General features: G+C 33.2%; 1 protein-coding gene across 11 annotated transcripts in view; it reads right to left on the reverse strand.

The window, feature by feature from the left end:
• The window catches only part of COL24A1 (collagen type XXIV alpha 1 chain), a 310,376-nt gene that overhangs the window by 68,869 nt on the left and 224,184 nt on the right, over positions 1-17,323 (reverse strand). For all 11 annotated transcript variants that reach the window (XM_088791263.1, XM_088791262.1, XM_074335082.2 and 8 more), the window contains 6 exons: positions 12,528-12,581; positions 10,785-10,892; positions 7,935-7,988; positions 7,625-7,678; positions 6,910-6,966; positions 5,007-5,060 (listed from right to left, as the gene is read on the reverse strand). In XM_088791263.1, coding sequence (XP_088647389.1) covers positions 5,007-5,060; positions 6,910-6,966; positions 7,625-7,678; positions 7,935-7,988; positions 10,785-10,892; positions 12,528-12,581 — 381 coding nt within the window. The remainder of the gene's footprint in view (positions 1-5,006; positions 5,061-6,909; positions 6,967-7,624; positions 7,679-7,934; positions 7,989-10,784; positions 10,893-12,527; positions 12,582-17,323) is intronic.

Below are 17,323 nucleotides of genomic sequence, written 5' to 3' on the forward strand. Positions count from 1 at the left end.
ACCATCTATGTTTCTGGGCTAGGGAAAAAGGGATTGCATACATAGACTAACAATATTTATTCTTACAGAAAGATCAAGTGAAGCCTTCTTGTTTGCATTCTGTGAGGCAAATGTTTATGGTTTTAAGACTCAACTTCCTGATAAAGGAAATGAATGCTGTTTAAGGGAGTAAACAGTGGCAAGAGAGAAAGTCTAGTTTGGAAAGCTTTCTATAGCACATGGCCATAATTAAAGAGAAAACCATAACCACACATGACCCTTACCAGCAAAACATGAGCAGAGTCAGCAAATAACAGAATCAAGTCAATCAAGAGGGAGCTTGGTATAAATAAATATGACTATTATAGGTCACTTATTAAACAGGACTCAGGACAGAAGTGATTGGTAAAAGCTGGAGTTACAAAGTGAAGTGAGAGTGAGCATATGAGCAAAGTACAAAACTCAAAACTAAGATGGCCAATTTATGGCTTTGCCACCACGCTTGTCTCTAGTTTTACAGAGACCTTTTTAGAATGATCATAGAATAGCCAACTGTGCTTTTGGATTTGTAAAATCTAGATACAAATCTCACTAAAAACAAACTTGCTTTCTAGGAGTTTCACTATAATTCTTCTGATCCTTTCGATTCCAATAAATACTGATAAAGACCATTTTTTTTTTCATCTGTAGTGCTAAAAATTAAATATGTTGTAGCAAATATTATAAAGTTATGCAGGCAAGGTTATGGAAAGTGATTCATTTTGCCTGATGATATCAGTGGTGGGATCAGTTGGACGGCTGAGGAGAGCTTGCACAGGACTTCATAAGGAAAGAGATAATAAGCTGAATCTTGAAGGATGAGTGTTCCAGGCAGTAAAGTGAAAGGCAGACATTCTGTCAGAGGGAATAGCATGGGGGAATAAATGGAAATTCATTTGACAGAACATGTTAAGTGGAGAATGGATTTAAGAGGGCTATGACTGTGGATAGGGAGTCTAGTTAGAAAACTATTAAAACAATTCACACAAAAATGATCAAAGCCTAACCTAAAGTATAGCTAAGTGGCTAGATTCCAGAGATATTTAAAAGATCAAAAGAAGTGGCCGATCGAATTTAAAAGATGATAAGATAGAGGAGAGAAAGAGAAAAGGGAGAGGAGAGAGAAGAGAAAGGAGAGAGGGAGAATTCGTTTACTTGTTTGGCTATTTTTTTTTTAGATTTTTATTGGGGGAGGGGAACAGGACTTTATTGGTGAACAGTGTGTACTTCCAGGACTTTTTTTCCAAGTCAAGTTGTTGTCCTTTCAATCTTAGTTGTGGAGGGTGCCATTCAGCTTCAAGTTGTTGTCCTTTCAGTCTTAGTTGTGGAGGGCGCAGCTCAGCTCCAGGTCCAGTTGCCATTGCTAGTTGCAGGGGGCACAGCCCACCATCCCTGGCAGGAGTTGAACCGGCAACCTTGTGGTTGAGAGGATGCGCTCCAACCAACTGAGCCATTCGGGAGCTCAGCGGCAGCTCAGCTCAAGGTGCCGTGTTCAATCTTAGTTGCAGGGGGCAGAGCCCACAATCCCTTGCAGGACTCGAGGAATCAATCTGGCAACCTTGTAGTCGAGAGCCCACTGGCCCATGGGGGAATCGAACCGGCAGCCTTCGGAGTTAGGAGCACAGAGCTCTAACCTCCTGAGCCACCAGGCCGGCCCCACGTTTGGCTATCTTGATGCCTGGTGGTATTCACTGTCTTGAGGACATTAAAAGAAGAGAATCAGATTTGGCGAGGATGATGATACTATGGTTTGGGGCATACCTGTGATGATGTCCAATAGCTATTTGGATGTATGTGTCTAATGCGAAGGAGTGAAGGCCAAGTGAAGATTTAGTTATAGTTATTTTATTGTCTGCAAAAAAATTCTATGGCCTTGCCCAAACCAAAGTGAAAAGGAGTTTGAGGGAGAATATAATTTATTCAACGTATTTCTAGGGCTTTGTCTCACACATGTTTAGCCTGACTTAATCTTGGGTGTCTGCGTGTTTCTGCTCATTCCTTTAAAAAGTAAATGTTGGCAGTATAATATGCTTATTCCCGCCATGTCCTCTGACTCTCTCAAGCCTCAAATGAATTTATCTTGACCTACATGATGCATAGTTTCCTGGATGACAGCTTTAATTTACTGTATTTGTTTATCTACTGATGAAATGTTCTTATTCTGTATGTCTTCAATATGTGACGTGTATGGAGGCACGGACTGTGTCTGGGGTATCCAGTGGCACCCAGCTTTATTCCTGGCCTGTGGCAGACACTCTTATATATGCTGAATGGCCAGAGATTTTATTATATGTAACACATAAAATGTACCACGTATAATGATGCTTAGTAAGTAATTATTGGAGATAATGAGTAAGACACTTGACTATGATAATTTTCAGTTTCTTCAAGAGGGAAAAAGAACAAGGAATGGTGAGAAGGATTAAAAAAAAAATTTCCAATTGTTCACAGACAAGTGGAAGCAAAATTTACAGTATCCACTCCATTTCTCCCCCCCAGCACGGTAATTATGAGTTCACCAGAATTTTAAGAATATATGTGAATGGAAAATTGCTTTTAAAAAGGTTGGCAATTACTCAGCTATAAAAAGGAATGAAGTACTGATACTTTCTACAACATGGATAAAATTTCAAAACGTTATGTTAAGTGAAAGAAGCCAGACACAAAATGTCTATATTATATAATTCCATTTACATGAAATATCCGGAATAGATAAATCAGTAGAGACAGAAAGCAGAGTAGTGGTTGTCAGAGGCTGGGAGAAATAGAGAGTGACTGCTTAATGAATATGGGGCTCCCTTTTTGGGGTGATGAAAATGTTCTGGAACTAGGTAGTGTGTGATGGCTGTACAATATTGTAAATGTACTACATATCTTGGAATTGTACACTTTAAAATGATTAAAGTGGTAAATTTGTATTATGTGTATTTTAGCACAATAAAGAGAAGCTTGGTGACAATGCTAACCAAGAGTTTACTAGAATGAAATGATAGTATATACAGCATCCATAGAGAAAAGCAAGCATTTAAAAATATAACCTGAGGTTACAACAGAGTAATCCAACTCTAAATAAAGCATAATTTCCCTATGTGAATTAAATTTGTGCTTGGGAAAGCCTGGCAGGAAACAAGTGAGGATATTCTTGACTTTGATATTTCTAAGCAGTAACATTAGTGTGATTATCTGGCACATGATGGGTGTTTGGAATAGAACCATCGACAAATGGTAAAATGACCCCTAAAGCCTAAGGACACAGGATAGAGTAAGACAGAAAGATGTATGACTATCCAGAATAATGGGGAAGGGTCTTTCTTCTGCTAGCCAGGTGAAGAGACTTTTCTTCTTTCAATAGAATAGTTAACCTTTTGCAGTAAATATGCTGATTTAGGTACCTAATGTTTTATAGTTGTTAGAAACCACAAGAAGATATGTATTGTAAGAATCTGATTTTCCTGAGAATGTGTAGAAAAGTCATGCACAGAAAAAGCAAAGGAAGTTTAAGAAGCTTTTTCAAATTATGCTGGAAGCAGTGGGTTCACTTCTCAACCCAAAGAAAAGCTAATTTCAAGTAAATCCACTGGATTCCTTGGATTAGGAAACACTTGTAGATACAAATGTTATGTAAATTGGAAACAGAAGATGGTCATCAATTTCACAAACATATAGAACTACCTTGAACATTTGCTTCAAAGAGAGTTTTAAAAAGTAAAAGTTAAAAAAAAAAGTGAAAGTTGATCTTTCAGATTTCAGGCTTGACATAATCAGTTTATTAATGATAGTTATCTACCTACTAGCTATCCATTGAATCTGGCCATGTAAGTTTTCATTTTAGACATGATCACAGAAATTTTACATGAAAGAGGGGGTATGTTGGATGAAATAGCCCATCAATTCATCATTAACAATGAAATTATGTTTATGCACATATCATATACTATTATTTATAGGGCTTAGAAGAAGACATTGTACAAGAAAGAAAGAAGTCGTATTCAAAATTGGGGAGCTAAAATATTTGCACGTAAAAAATAATTAGCAAAATAATTAGCAACAGAAGATGATAAAATATTTGTGTTGAATAACTTCTGTAAACAATAAATATAGATTTACAGAAGAGGGAAATATCGATGTTAGAGTAGTCCAGGAGAAAGGGAGTTTGAACTAGATTATAAAAGATAGATAGAATTTATGTAACTAAAGATTATATAATATTGTGAGCAGGCAGAGAATGCTGGGAGCAAAGAAATCAGACAAGAAATATAAGGAGAGAGTTAGCAGATGTTTTTTAGCAATTGACATTATAAACAGAAAGGGCAAAGATATAAGGCAGGAATACAGAACACCTTCAACACAACTGTGCTAATAAAAAATGGCACTGAATAAATTCTACACAGTCTAATTTTGGCTGATGAAGTTGTTCTCATAAAATCCTTCTAAGAATGGAAGAGGGTAAGAATTGGCATAAAGCTTGAGAACATAATGACATTCATCCATCCATCTGACAATTCTTTACTGAATTCCTGCTATATACCAGGAACTTTGTGTTCTAAAAATTGGGGATACATTGATGAAACAGACAGGCAAAGTCTTTTTATCATTTTGGTGGGGGAAGATAGACAATAAACAACAACCAAACACAAATGTGTAAAAAAAAAAAGTGGTAAGACTATAGATAGCATTAAATGTCATGAAGGAAATCGAGGAATATGATATAAAGTGATGGATAAAAAGGGTAGTTAGAGAAAACCTGTTAGGAAGGTAACATTTCAGCTAAGATTTGAGGATGAGAAAAAAGCAGCAATAAGAGGAGACAAAGATGATTCTAGAAAGAAGGAACAGAAAGTACAAAGAGCTAGACTTCTTCCAGGATCAAAAACATAAGACACTACTAGTAATTATCTCACTGATGCTTATTTTCATTTGAAACTGAGCAGAACCACAAAGAACCCTATTTGAACTTAGAAGCAAGGTGTGAAATTTGTAGTGATTACCTTATATCCCTCTGCTCCGGGCTCTCCTCTCTCGCCTTGTTCCCCCCTTGGGCCCTACAGAGACCACATGTAAAAACAATCAATTTCACAGCTGGATCGAACTGTTTGTAAGTGCAGATGATACAGTTAGCGTGGAATTTTTTTCCCTAAAAATATAAAACCTACTATATAATCATTTATTTAGTTCCATTAAATAATTTCAAAGGATTGAATCCCAATGACACCAAGAACAATATAAGCACTGAATTATTTAAGGAGAATCTCATGATTTTGCTAGGAATAATATTGAAGAAATGAAGTCCAGTTAAATAATATGAATTTTCAGATGAGTAAAGTATGTTAGACATGATGTCAATATAACTTGTATTTTTACTTAATGTTAAGATGATTGAAAAAGATTGAAGCAGGACCACTCAGACACCTAATTAATTAGAAAAATTAAATTTAATGATCTTTTAAAAGTATCTAAGAGCCAATTCTACTTTACTGTTCTTAATCAGGAATTCTATTGTTTACTCTTTATTCTATAAGATTTTAAATTCTTAAGACATATATTAACCTAGTAAAAGCTACACTTACCAATTTTAATCCTTAAGGTAGAAACTAATAAACTCTCACTTTTAACTTTTCTAATCATTCCTAATATACATTTTTTGATATGAAAAGCTATTTAAGTTATCTAGTCTAAAATGCACTTGAAACACTCAATTATCACAATACCAGGACCTACTATTTGAAAGAAACTCAAATTGAAATTAATTAGTAAAACCATAAAATTTACTATGAACCATTAACTGATAAATTTTAACTACTTCCTATGTGGTAAAGATAACAGACATAATGTAAAGAAAATGATCTCTGACTGTGCTTTAATTATTTAGAATAGTATTGGTTTAAGTTTCACACCTGTCACATGTCTAACAGATAAAAATCACCACTGTTATGTTAGACTTTTAACATAGTTATTAAATTTCAGTGACATTCTTTGATCCAGGCGTACCTGAATCTGAGGAAAACAAACATTGTTATACTCCATTTGCCCATATTTTTCCATTTGCTTTTATATTTTTGCATTATTTCCATGTTTTCCCCCCTCAGAGGTTAAGAGAACCTAGAACATATTTGATAAAGAATCTTAGACATTCTTAATGATAAGGTTGCTTCTCGTTATATGAAATGGCTTGATTGAATCAGAAAAATTGTAGAATCTTTCCTGTCTGTTTCTAAAACAATGTATAATTTTCAACCATCTCCAAAGAGCCAGATCAAAATACCTGGAGTGACTACATATACTGATTCTTCTTCTTTAAGATTCTTTTATCTTATATGATCATATGAAAAATGGAAAATTTAACCAATTCTATTCATTTCTGTGATGTAAAAATTTTTATTTTACCCATTTAACTTACTACAATAGCTACTATTCAAAAACCATGGTTACAGTTACCTAGAAGAGTATATAGATCTTTAAAAAGTATTAGCTATAATAACTGATTTAGATGAGTCTTGAAATCATTTAGTAACAGTGTATAAAGTATTACAAAAAGGATACAGATCAGATTTAAAAAAATACTTTAGAAATAAATCTGAATTTGATGATTAAAGAAATATCTGCCCTAAAATGTCTACAAGTATGTAATTTTTTTATAATCTCTGTGAAAAATTTAATTCTGAGTGTTAGATTTGGAAAGTCACTGTACTCGCATTAAACGTATATATTATGCTAAGGATCTTGACCTGAATATAAACAGTTTTCATATTTAGAGTACGTGACTCCAAATACTGCTCTCCTGCAAGATAACTGTTATAAAACTCTTTGAAAAGATGTGACTGATGTTGTGAATCTATTATAGTAATTGCATTTTATCTTAAAACTTCAAAATAATTGTAGAAAAAGACCTACTGGTTCACCTCGAGGCCCAGGTAGTCCCAGAACTGTGCTATCTTCTCCTGGATAACCCTATAATGAAGATAATGATTTATAAAAACTAAATTCATAAAACAACCTGTAAAATAGGCAGCCTATTCTTTTCTAATATGTTATGAAATATACAATCGGGTTTTATCTTTTTTAAATAGAAAACTTTTACCTACAAAACTTAGCATATGATACTTTATAAACAGTTGCAATTTGTGTATGGTTCTCTTTGGAAGTGTCAATCTGCTCTAATTACATAAAAAGCAACTCACTAATGTTCTCAGAGTCAGGTTTCCAATGATATTACAAATTGAGAGGCGTACTGTTGCAGTTATTCTTAACTAATAAAATATTTTACTATATATAAATGGACCATCGTTAGTTATTTAATCTAGAGTCTCACAATTGCTTTCAATAAGTAATTAATTTTACTTTTACAAAGATTTATAGATTGGAAAACACTTTAACATATATTATTTCACCTCAATCTTGAAACAACCTATGGAAGACATTTTAATGATTTATTGAAATTTTTACCCCTTGTTATTTCTGTTTTTTTTCACATAGCATTTGCAATGTTTCCAAAGTTGAAAAAAAGTGCTTCTTTTATTCTTTAAAAGTGTTTCCATGAACACTTTCAGAAAGAACACATGAATTCAACGTTTAACTCTAGGATTAAAAAGTCAATATACACACATACCTTTTCTCCTTTAGGTCCTGGCAACCCAGACAGTCCTGGTTGACCTTGGTGGCCCTAACAAAGGACAAGTAAGTAGCCATTCTCCATATCATTTGTACATGCTCTACCTAATACCATCAGGGCCATGCCATTGGATATTGCATTGTTTTGAAAGAAACCTAGGATTCACTCTATAGAGGAGTAAGGCATAAATATGTTAAAAAAGTTTATCAGGGAGATTTCATCTTAATTCGCATATTTGGGAAAACATCTTTATATAAATATTTTCATGCACATATACACTTTCTTATTTCCAATTAGAGTTGCTTACTCTGTATCCAGGAATTCCTGGTTCTCCATCAGGTCCCATCAATCCTAAATGCCCCTAGAAAACAAAGTAAATATTAGAGAGAAAACAGACAACTGTTTAAATCATTAAAGTTGTATTCCTATTATTTAAAATTTAGCTTGTTTAAAAAGTATGAAATTCTACCTAGTCTGAAATGGGAAACAAAAAATAACACCTTAACTTTGGTTTTATTTTTCTCCTGAACTACAAAAATACCCCCGCCACCCCCCTTCCACGCCCAATCCCCACACACAAACGTCTCTTTGGTTTACTTCTGGTGTAAACCTCTTTAAACATATTAAGAGAAATACTTTCAGTTGTCAGAATCCTACAGGCTTCTAACAAATTCTTGGAAATGTAGTTTGTGTTTGTTAAAGTTTGTATACACTGAACATTAGAGGGTGAAGCCTCATAATTTTTTATACTGTCACGATGGGGTTAGGAGAAGTTTGTACTCATTGATAGTTTTGGATGCTTTGAGGAAGATTGTTTTAGATCTGGTCCAAGTTGTTAAAATGGAAATGGTTGAAAACTTGTGTGCAATAATCACTTTATGATTCCTCTTATCATCAATATCTTACAGATGAGGAAACTACGTAAATTAAAGACTAGCTAGTAAATGTCTAAACTACTGAAAAGATGGCTCCAACAATTAAAAAGCAAAAATAATGTCCTATCTTTCATAACACGAAGTAGTTTCAACATCAAATCTCCTGTTTGAGTAAATTAAGGCACAGAATAGGTATGTTATATTACACTAACCAGAAATTCTAATCAATGTAATAAGTCAGGATAATAAATAAGAAGTGATATGATTATTTACTTAAAGAACCCATGAGAATCACCTAAATTAATTCAACTGGGTATAAAGTCAAAATATAAAAATAAATAGATTTCTTACACAGCACCAAAAAGATGTAATGGAAGAAACGATTACATTAAAAATAATAATATCCTTAAGTAATAAACAGTAAACCTAATAAGAAAGGTGCAAAAACAGAAATAAAGGCAATAACAAAACTTTATTGAAGGACATATGAGAAGATATGAGTAAATGGAAAGATACGGTGTTTCTCTATTGAAAGAGTCAATATTAAAGGAACTTGAGCTGATTCTAAAGTTTCCATGAAAGAGGAAATCACTGTAAGAGCTGAGCTTTTCAGAAAAATGAATTATGGAGTATTTGCCCTAACAGATCTCAAAAGATAATGTAATAGCATAATAATCTAAATAATGTGGTACTAACTCAGAAACAGACTAACAGATTGCAAGAAGAAAATAGAGAAAATGGAAACAGACCAATGAATATTTGAGAGTTTAGTATGGTAAGGGTAGCATATCAGAAAAGTGGGAAATTGACTGTTTATTAAATGGCACTGAGACAACTGGCTATCAATTTGAAAAAAAAATTAGTCCTTTACAATTAATATCATAGCAAAAAATTAACTCCATATGCTTTAAGGAGTTAAGGGTAAAAATAAAGGTATAAAAGTATTAGAAGGATATAGAAGAATATTTTTATATACTTTAGATAGTGAAGGCATTTCTAACAAATAAAATAAAATCTAGAACTGTGTAAGACTGAAAAATTTGACTATGTAATAATTAAAAGCTGTATAGCAAAAGATATCATAAACAATATTAAAAAATAAATGACGGAAAGGGAAATATACTTGTAATATATTTTGCAACATAGTTAATAAAATATATTATTTAAAAATATAAGGAGTTATTGCAAATCAGTAAGAAAAAGACAACAACCTAATAGAAAGCATGTAAAGTGCATATGAACAGACAACTTCCAGAGGAAAAAAATACATATGACTTAGCTGCAATCAGGAAACTGTATGTGGAAAGAAAATGAGATACACTTTTTCATTTACCGGATTGGAAAACATCAAAAGGATTAATATGAAATGAAGTATTGGTAATGGAAGTGGACATTTGAGAAGGTAGTTTGGGAAGATGTATTGAAATTTAAAAGATGAATATTCTTTTTAGAGAACATCAGAAGTAGGAGCCTACTCTGAAGGGAAGAAATACTTAAAACGAGCCTGAGGCAAACTTTCCTCAGACAACAGATGGGTTATGCAATGTTCTCCAGAAGGTCTTGATGAAAAGTGTAACATTTGTGAAATTTAAATGGGGACTAGGAAATACACAGGCACTTTGTAAATAAGTTTATGAAACAGTGAAAAGACTAAATTGGATAATCTCTTAAACATTTTGCATCTCTCATGTTGTGACTTTCTAAGCAGGTCCAAATATATTAGCAATATAATTTTTGCTATTATACGTTCAGAAATATCATGTTATCCTTGTTTCCAACATTATGTAATGTTCATGCAAAAGATTAAATATTATTAGATGCTATGGAGATTTATCACAGCTGGTTAGAAAAATAACCTCTAGATAAGCACGTGGGGTCCAAGCATATAAACAAAAGCCATTTTCAAGTAAACTTTATTTTCAAAGCAATTTGTCAGCCATGAAAGCTTCATTTTATACCGATATTAAATCGTGATTTTAAGTGCAAGGCATTTAAACTTTCCTAGTTAGGTTAAGAGTTATAATCTGACATTTTTAAACTTCATTTCATATTTTATTTCCATTTTGAGTTTTTTCCCTTTCCTTTTTCATGTCCAGAAACCACTAAACCATTTAAGTACTGTGGAATGCTTACAATTCTCCACATCCCATGGAGGTAGATTATTTTCAATGGAACTATTGCTTTCTCTGTAAAATTAATCAAGGGACGAAGCTTTAAGGACATGGATACATTTCTTTTCCATCCACAGTGAACTCAGTTCTGGAGACAAATCAAATACTAACCACAGCACCTCTAGTTCCTCTGGCACCCTTAGGACCACGTTCCCCGATTTGTCCAGGAGCACCTCTGCTTCCAATTTCTCCTGTGGGTCCTATTTGTCCTTTATCGCCCTGTCGATGTCATTAATGAGAGAAAAAAGTAAGATAAAAATTATACTTAGATTAACTAACTATATCATAGACCTGAATGACTCCAGTCGATATTCTGTAAGCAAAATTCTATAAATACTAACTTGCTTTAATTTAATAGTACTACAGACTACCACTGACAATAATATATAATATATCATCACCAGATAGGTTATCTTAAAAATAGAATTAAAGGTAATTTTGGAAAAAGACTTAACAAATATTTTGGCCAAACAAGCAGAGATCTTGTGCTCACGTTGCAATACCAATCACCAAGCTTTTTATTTTGAAATTTATGTACATATATATGTAAGCATGCATATATGTATTTATTGTAATCATGAGACAACACAGACTCTATCAAGCTTTTTTCTACAGAGAACTTCAATGCCACAAATATCTGCTTAATGCAAAAAGGCTCTGGTGTGCAGTTCTGTATATTGAGGATCACCACTCCCTGGTTTGGAGGTTGCCTTTAAATATCTGTGACATTTATATATCATTTCACATCCTCCTGAAAACTAGTTGCCTTCTGTTTACCATTAGGCTGACTGGTCATTCTCTAGCACCAAATTATAGCAGCTCTTAAACATTAAGTGATATAATTCATTTTCAACACACGGGAACAAAACTGTGCTGTTATTCATATTCAAGTATACACAGAGAAAAACTAAACTGTGGTCATTGTCAACCAGAAATTTTTTAGTATTCATAAGAATTTACCGGCTTTTCCAAGGGAGCATGCCGCTGTAAGGACTTGCAGTGCCCCACTTCTAATGTTGATTTTTGGCATGAAATTATTTATGATGAAAAGAGACTTCAATATTCATGAGCAAGAATGGCAACTAAAATTTACCTCATTCATATTCTTTGTCTTTTATTATCCCTTATACTGTCCCCAAATTATGTGAAAGATGGAGTAGGTATGTATTAGCAAACATGATGAAATCACTAGAATATGGTGTGATTTGAAGCTTTGTAAATATGTTCAGAACTGTTATAGTACAATGGGAAAATCATTTCCATATCTCACCAATACTTGAACAAATTCCTGACCCCAGATAAAGATGAATTTTAATGATGGTGTGCTAAAATTTTTACAAATACATCACTTTTTAAGTAAAATACAAAAGAATCAAATAAAACATATTCTTGGTTTGTGGTTCTTAGACAATATATGGAAAAAATAAAATCAATCATTAACCTTTGTATTGAAAACAAACACATTAATAACAAACTCAGAAATAATTCTAATCTTACTCCTTTCTCCTGAACATTTTACTAAAGTTGTTACTAAATAGCACAAATAGTATAGCATTTTCCTTTTCTTTCTTTTCTCATCTATGGTCTACTAAAATTTTTTTGGCAAACAGGAGAAGGAAAGGCAAAGATCTTTTTAGAAAATACAAAATGGGAAATTTGCCTTCAAATAATTAAGGTGATAAGTACACCTAACAGGAATTAAGTATTCAATTATACAAATGTTCTCTTTTAAGGAAAATCTATATTTCTTTATTAGTTTATATCTAGTGCAAATGAAAACATCACAGCGTTATGAAGCTCTGGGCACATCAGAAGAAAGAAAACCAGCATAAGAAGATGAAAAAAAAAAATTACCTTTTTTCCTGGACGACCTCTTTGTCCTGGAATTCCCACAGTTCCTTCAGGTCCCTGAATATCCAATATAAAAAAAAAAAAAAAAAAAAAAGAAAATTAAAGAAAGTATTAGATGGAATGATGGAATGTTTAAATACTTATATCACATAATCACTGAACACTAAGTGAAAACGAAAGTTACTTTTCTATAATACTATGTTTGTTTAATTATTTCAAAAGATGTCATGATGATTTAATCACAGCTGTTACTAGTGAGTAAAATTCTCATATATAGAGTGGCCAAGATAGACAAAATTAAACAATTCTTTATTATATGAAGAAAATTACTTTTCTGTATACACATTTTAATTAGCGAGAACATAATTAAAGTAAACCCGGATGCATCCATTTCAGCATTTCTATGAGCTACTGTGTGTTCAACATCTTGTTGAATGTATAGGATTACAAAATATATCTAATCATAGTCATGGAGAATCTGAACATCTCATTGGAGTAGAGGATTAAAGAGATATTCTTTGTTCTGTAGGGGAAAAAAGAAAAGGAAATACATGGAGAAAAAGGAGGTAGTCATATTAGACTGTTTAAAACAATATTTTCATTTCAATCTAGTTTGTTGAGACACAAGCAGATTGTAAGTTCAATATATACGTTTTTTTGTTTGTTTGTTTTTTTAGTAAAAAGTGAACAAAATATTTTAGATGTGTGAATTTGCAGGCCAGCAATGGTTAGGCTTAAATGAGGTCCACAGTAAGCCAGGTTGCAAGTTCTAAAATGGCTAATAATTAATCACAGCATTCCTTGCATCAGTTGGAAATGAAAATGGAAATCTCAAACTTGTGTCCCAAATTTTGGCAAACTGGAAAGATGATGTAGACAAGAAATAAATTGTGGTTTACCACTGTGCTACGTAGACTCTTGATAAATATTTGTTGAACGAATACACAGATACCTACGGAAATGACTCATGCCCCATGCTCCTGAGCAAATGCTCTTCTAACCTCAGAAAGTTGCTAAATTTAGAGGCCAGTGTGGTTCAGCTCTATTGCTGTAGTTCTAGCTGCATCCAGAGGTTGAAATGATAGTTACACTAACCTGAGACTTCTTTGTGGCTAATATGAATGTTTTAAAAGAGTCTGATTAACTGTCATAGAGGTCAATGGGGTGAGCTTTTAAAAGTCAGGCTGCTCCAGTTTCATATTCTGGCTGTGTCACCTAACAGCGATATGACCATAGGTACATTATTTAACTTCTAAACGCCTCAATTTTCTGTTACATAAAAGGGGTATAACTTCTTCAATGGGTTACTAAGATTAAATGAGATAATGCATGCAAAGTTTGGAAAGGACTAGACTTATATTCAAGAGTTTAATAGTGGATCTACTTGGAAACTTGCACAGCAAACGTTTGCACATGTTCGAAGAACTCATTATGTGTGAGAAAAGAGGTTGCCTGTATTCTGTGCTGAATTCTTTTTGGGTCATCATTATTAGAGAAGTTCGCAGGGCAGACTGGAAAAGTAGCAATAGTTTTCTACAATGCATATTTTAATAGGTTTCTTCAGTAATTACAGAAGTAAGAATGCTTTTATATAAATGTCACATTGACAGATAATGATTGGCTTGATGTTCAGCCTACTCATAAAATAGAAGAAAGAATTGGGATTTCCCACCGATTTTTTAAAACTTTGTGAGAGTAGCTGTATTGTCTCAGAAGTAACACATCACATCTATTTTTTTTAACAACTTTATTGAGATAAAATTCACGTACCATATTACATACAAATCCATTTAAAGTATACAATTCAAGGGATTTTAGTATATTCACAGTTTTGCAACCACAACCACAATCAATTTTAGAACATTTTGATCATCTCCAAAAGAAACCTTTTACCCATAAGAAATCACTTCCCATTTTATCTCACATCAACTCCCCTAGCTCTAGGCAACCACTAATTTACTTTCTGTCTCTACAGATGTGCCAGTTTGGGACATTTCATATAATATGTGGGCTGCTATCACTGGCTTTTCACTATTGTTTTCAAAGTTCATCAATGTAGCATGCATGTATCAGTATATCATTCCTTTTTATTGTCAAATAATAGTCCATTGTATGGATATACTACATTTATTAATAAACATTCATTAATTCATCAGTTGATGATCATTTGAGTGGCTTCCACTTTTGGGCTGTCATAAATAACGCTGCTATGAACATCCATGTACATGTTTTTGTTTGAACGCTGATTTCCGTTCTCTTGGGTATATACCTAGGAGTAGAATTGCTGGGTCATACTGTCACTCCATGTTGAACATTCTGAGAAACTGGCAAACTGATTTGCAAAGTGGATACACCATTTTATATCCCACCAGTGATGTATAAGTGTCCCAATGTCTTTACATTCTCATCAGCACTTGTTATTTTCTGGTGTGTGTGTGTGTGTTTGTGTGTGTGTATTTTATAACCATCCTAGTGGATGTGCGGTGGCATTTCATTGTGTTTTTATTTGCAATTTTCTTACAGTGAATGATGTTGAGCATTTTTTCATGTGTTTATTGGCTAACTGTACATCTCCTCTGGAGAAATATCTGTTTAAATACTTTGCTCCTTTTTCAGTTGGGTTATTTGTCTTTCCATTATTGAGTTGTAAGAGTTCTTTATATATTCTGGATAGAAATCCTTTCCTATATAAGATCTGCAAATACTTCCCCCCATTCCATGGGTGTCTTTTCACTGTCTTGATGGTGTTCTTTGAAGCATAAGACTATTGAATTTAATGAAGTACAATTTATCGCATTTTTTCTTTTGTCACTTGTACTTCTAGTGTTATCTAAGAAAATTTTGCATAAACCAAGGTCATGAAGATTTATTGCTATGTCTTCTTCCAAGAGTTTAATAGTGTTAGCTCTTACATTTAGGTCTATGACCCATTTTGAGTTAATTTTTATGTGTAGTGTAAGGAAGGGTCCAACTTACTCTTGTACACGTGGGAATCCAGTTGCTATAGCACTATTCATTGAAAAGACTGTTCTTTCCCTCATTGAATTGTCTGGGTAATAATATGCTTTTGTAATTCAAATTTATTTAGTTCTGTTTATTTCCTGGAATTTATTTTATCCCTTGAGATAGTCAACAACACCAGATATTATTAAACAAAGCTTAATACCTTGAAAAGTTATAGAGTGATTCCCATCAAAGACTGTGTCCTCTCCTGCTTGAAACCTTTCAATGGGTTCTCACTACACTTTGACTAAAACTCATACTTCTTACTATGGTTTAAAAGGTCCTCCATAATCTGTTTCTTATCAATTTTTTCAAGCTCATCTCAAACAATTTTTCACTATTTATTATGATACAGCTGTAATAACTTCCTTTTAGTTTTACAAAAATACCTAGATCTTTCTCACGTCCTTGCTATTCCATCTACCTTGAAGGATCTCCCAAAGTTCTCTGCATAACTGGTACCTTTTCATTCTTCAGGTCTCAACTTAATCCTCCCTTACCCATGGAAGCCTTCCTTCACTGCTGCCCTAGTGGAAATAGGCTTCTCTACCTTTAACTAGTTGGCTTCCCTTCCCTTGACCAGTTATTCTTTTTCATCACCCTGTTTATTTCCGTCATTGCATTTATCACAACCTGCACTGATCTGGTCTATTGTCAATTTTCTTCACAATATTATAAAATCCGAGATCAGGATCTTGCTAATCTCATTCCCCTTGGTATTCCCCATGCTTAACGAGTTCTTGTTTTGTATAAGATACTCATAAATTTTGTTGAATGAATAAACAAATGCATTTAATGGACTCACAGTCTACCGTGTTTCCCTGAAAATAAGACCTAGCTGGACAATCAGCTCTAATGTGTCTTTTGGAGCAAAAATTAATATAAGACCCGGTATAATATAATATAATATAATATAATATAATATAATATAATATAATATAATATTATTGTAATATAATATAATATTGTAATATAATATAATATTATTGTAATATAATATAATATAATATAATATAATATAATATAATATAATATAATATAATACCGGGTCTTATATTAACTTTTGCTCCAAAAGACGCATTAGAGCTGATTGTCTGGCTAGGTCTTATTTTTGGGGAAACACGGTATAAGGCTATAAAAATTAGAAACATCTAAGCTAATGTTTTTTTAAAGCTATAGAATCTTTTCTTCCAAAGAAAGCCTATATAGAAGCGACTATATTAAGCATATATTCAAGGATCTTTTAGGACTCAAGTAGGAACAGAAGGAACAGGAGCCCACTCAGCATCCCCCCGACACAATTATCTTGGGAGGTTCTGCATAGCTCCAACCCCTGTATTATATGTAAAGTGTAAACTGTAAACTGAGAAACCAAAGAATGACTCAGCTAACAATGTACAGCTCTTTGGTGGTAAAGCAGGGGTATGAACAATTCTTGCAAAATAGTCATTGCAGGATTCTTTCTATTTCTGAGTTACTTTATGGCACAACTGTTCAGAACAAACAAGCCTAAGACCAAAGTCATAAGAATCTTTCATAATATAAATATTTAGGTTACCTTTAATTCCTTAATGCCATTGACCCCATATTTCCAAACTGATTATTTTTCAGGGGTTCCAAGGAAATAGCCTCAGAAAGAAGAGTCAAGAGTCACGTATACCTTATTATTCTTTTCTAAGTGTTGACATTCCTTTCATCTTTCTGAATTCACTTTTAAGATACTATTTAAAAAGCTTCTTTAAAAAGGGTGCTCTATTTTGTTTCATCTGCCCTTAAAATAGTCACCTCTACCTAAA

Source organism: Rhinolophus sinicus, chromosome 14 (assembly GCF_057876585.1).
Source record: "Rhinolophus sinicus isolate RSI-liver-muscle chromosome 14, RSI-T2T, whole genome shotgun sequence".
Lineage (NCBI taxonomy): Eukaryota > Metazoa > Chordata > Mammalia > Chiroptera > Rhinolophidae > Rhinolophus > Rhinolophus sinicus.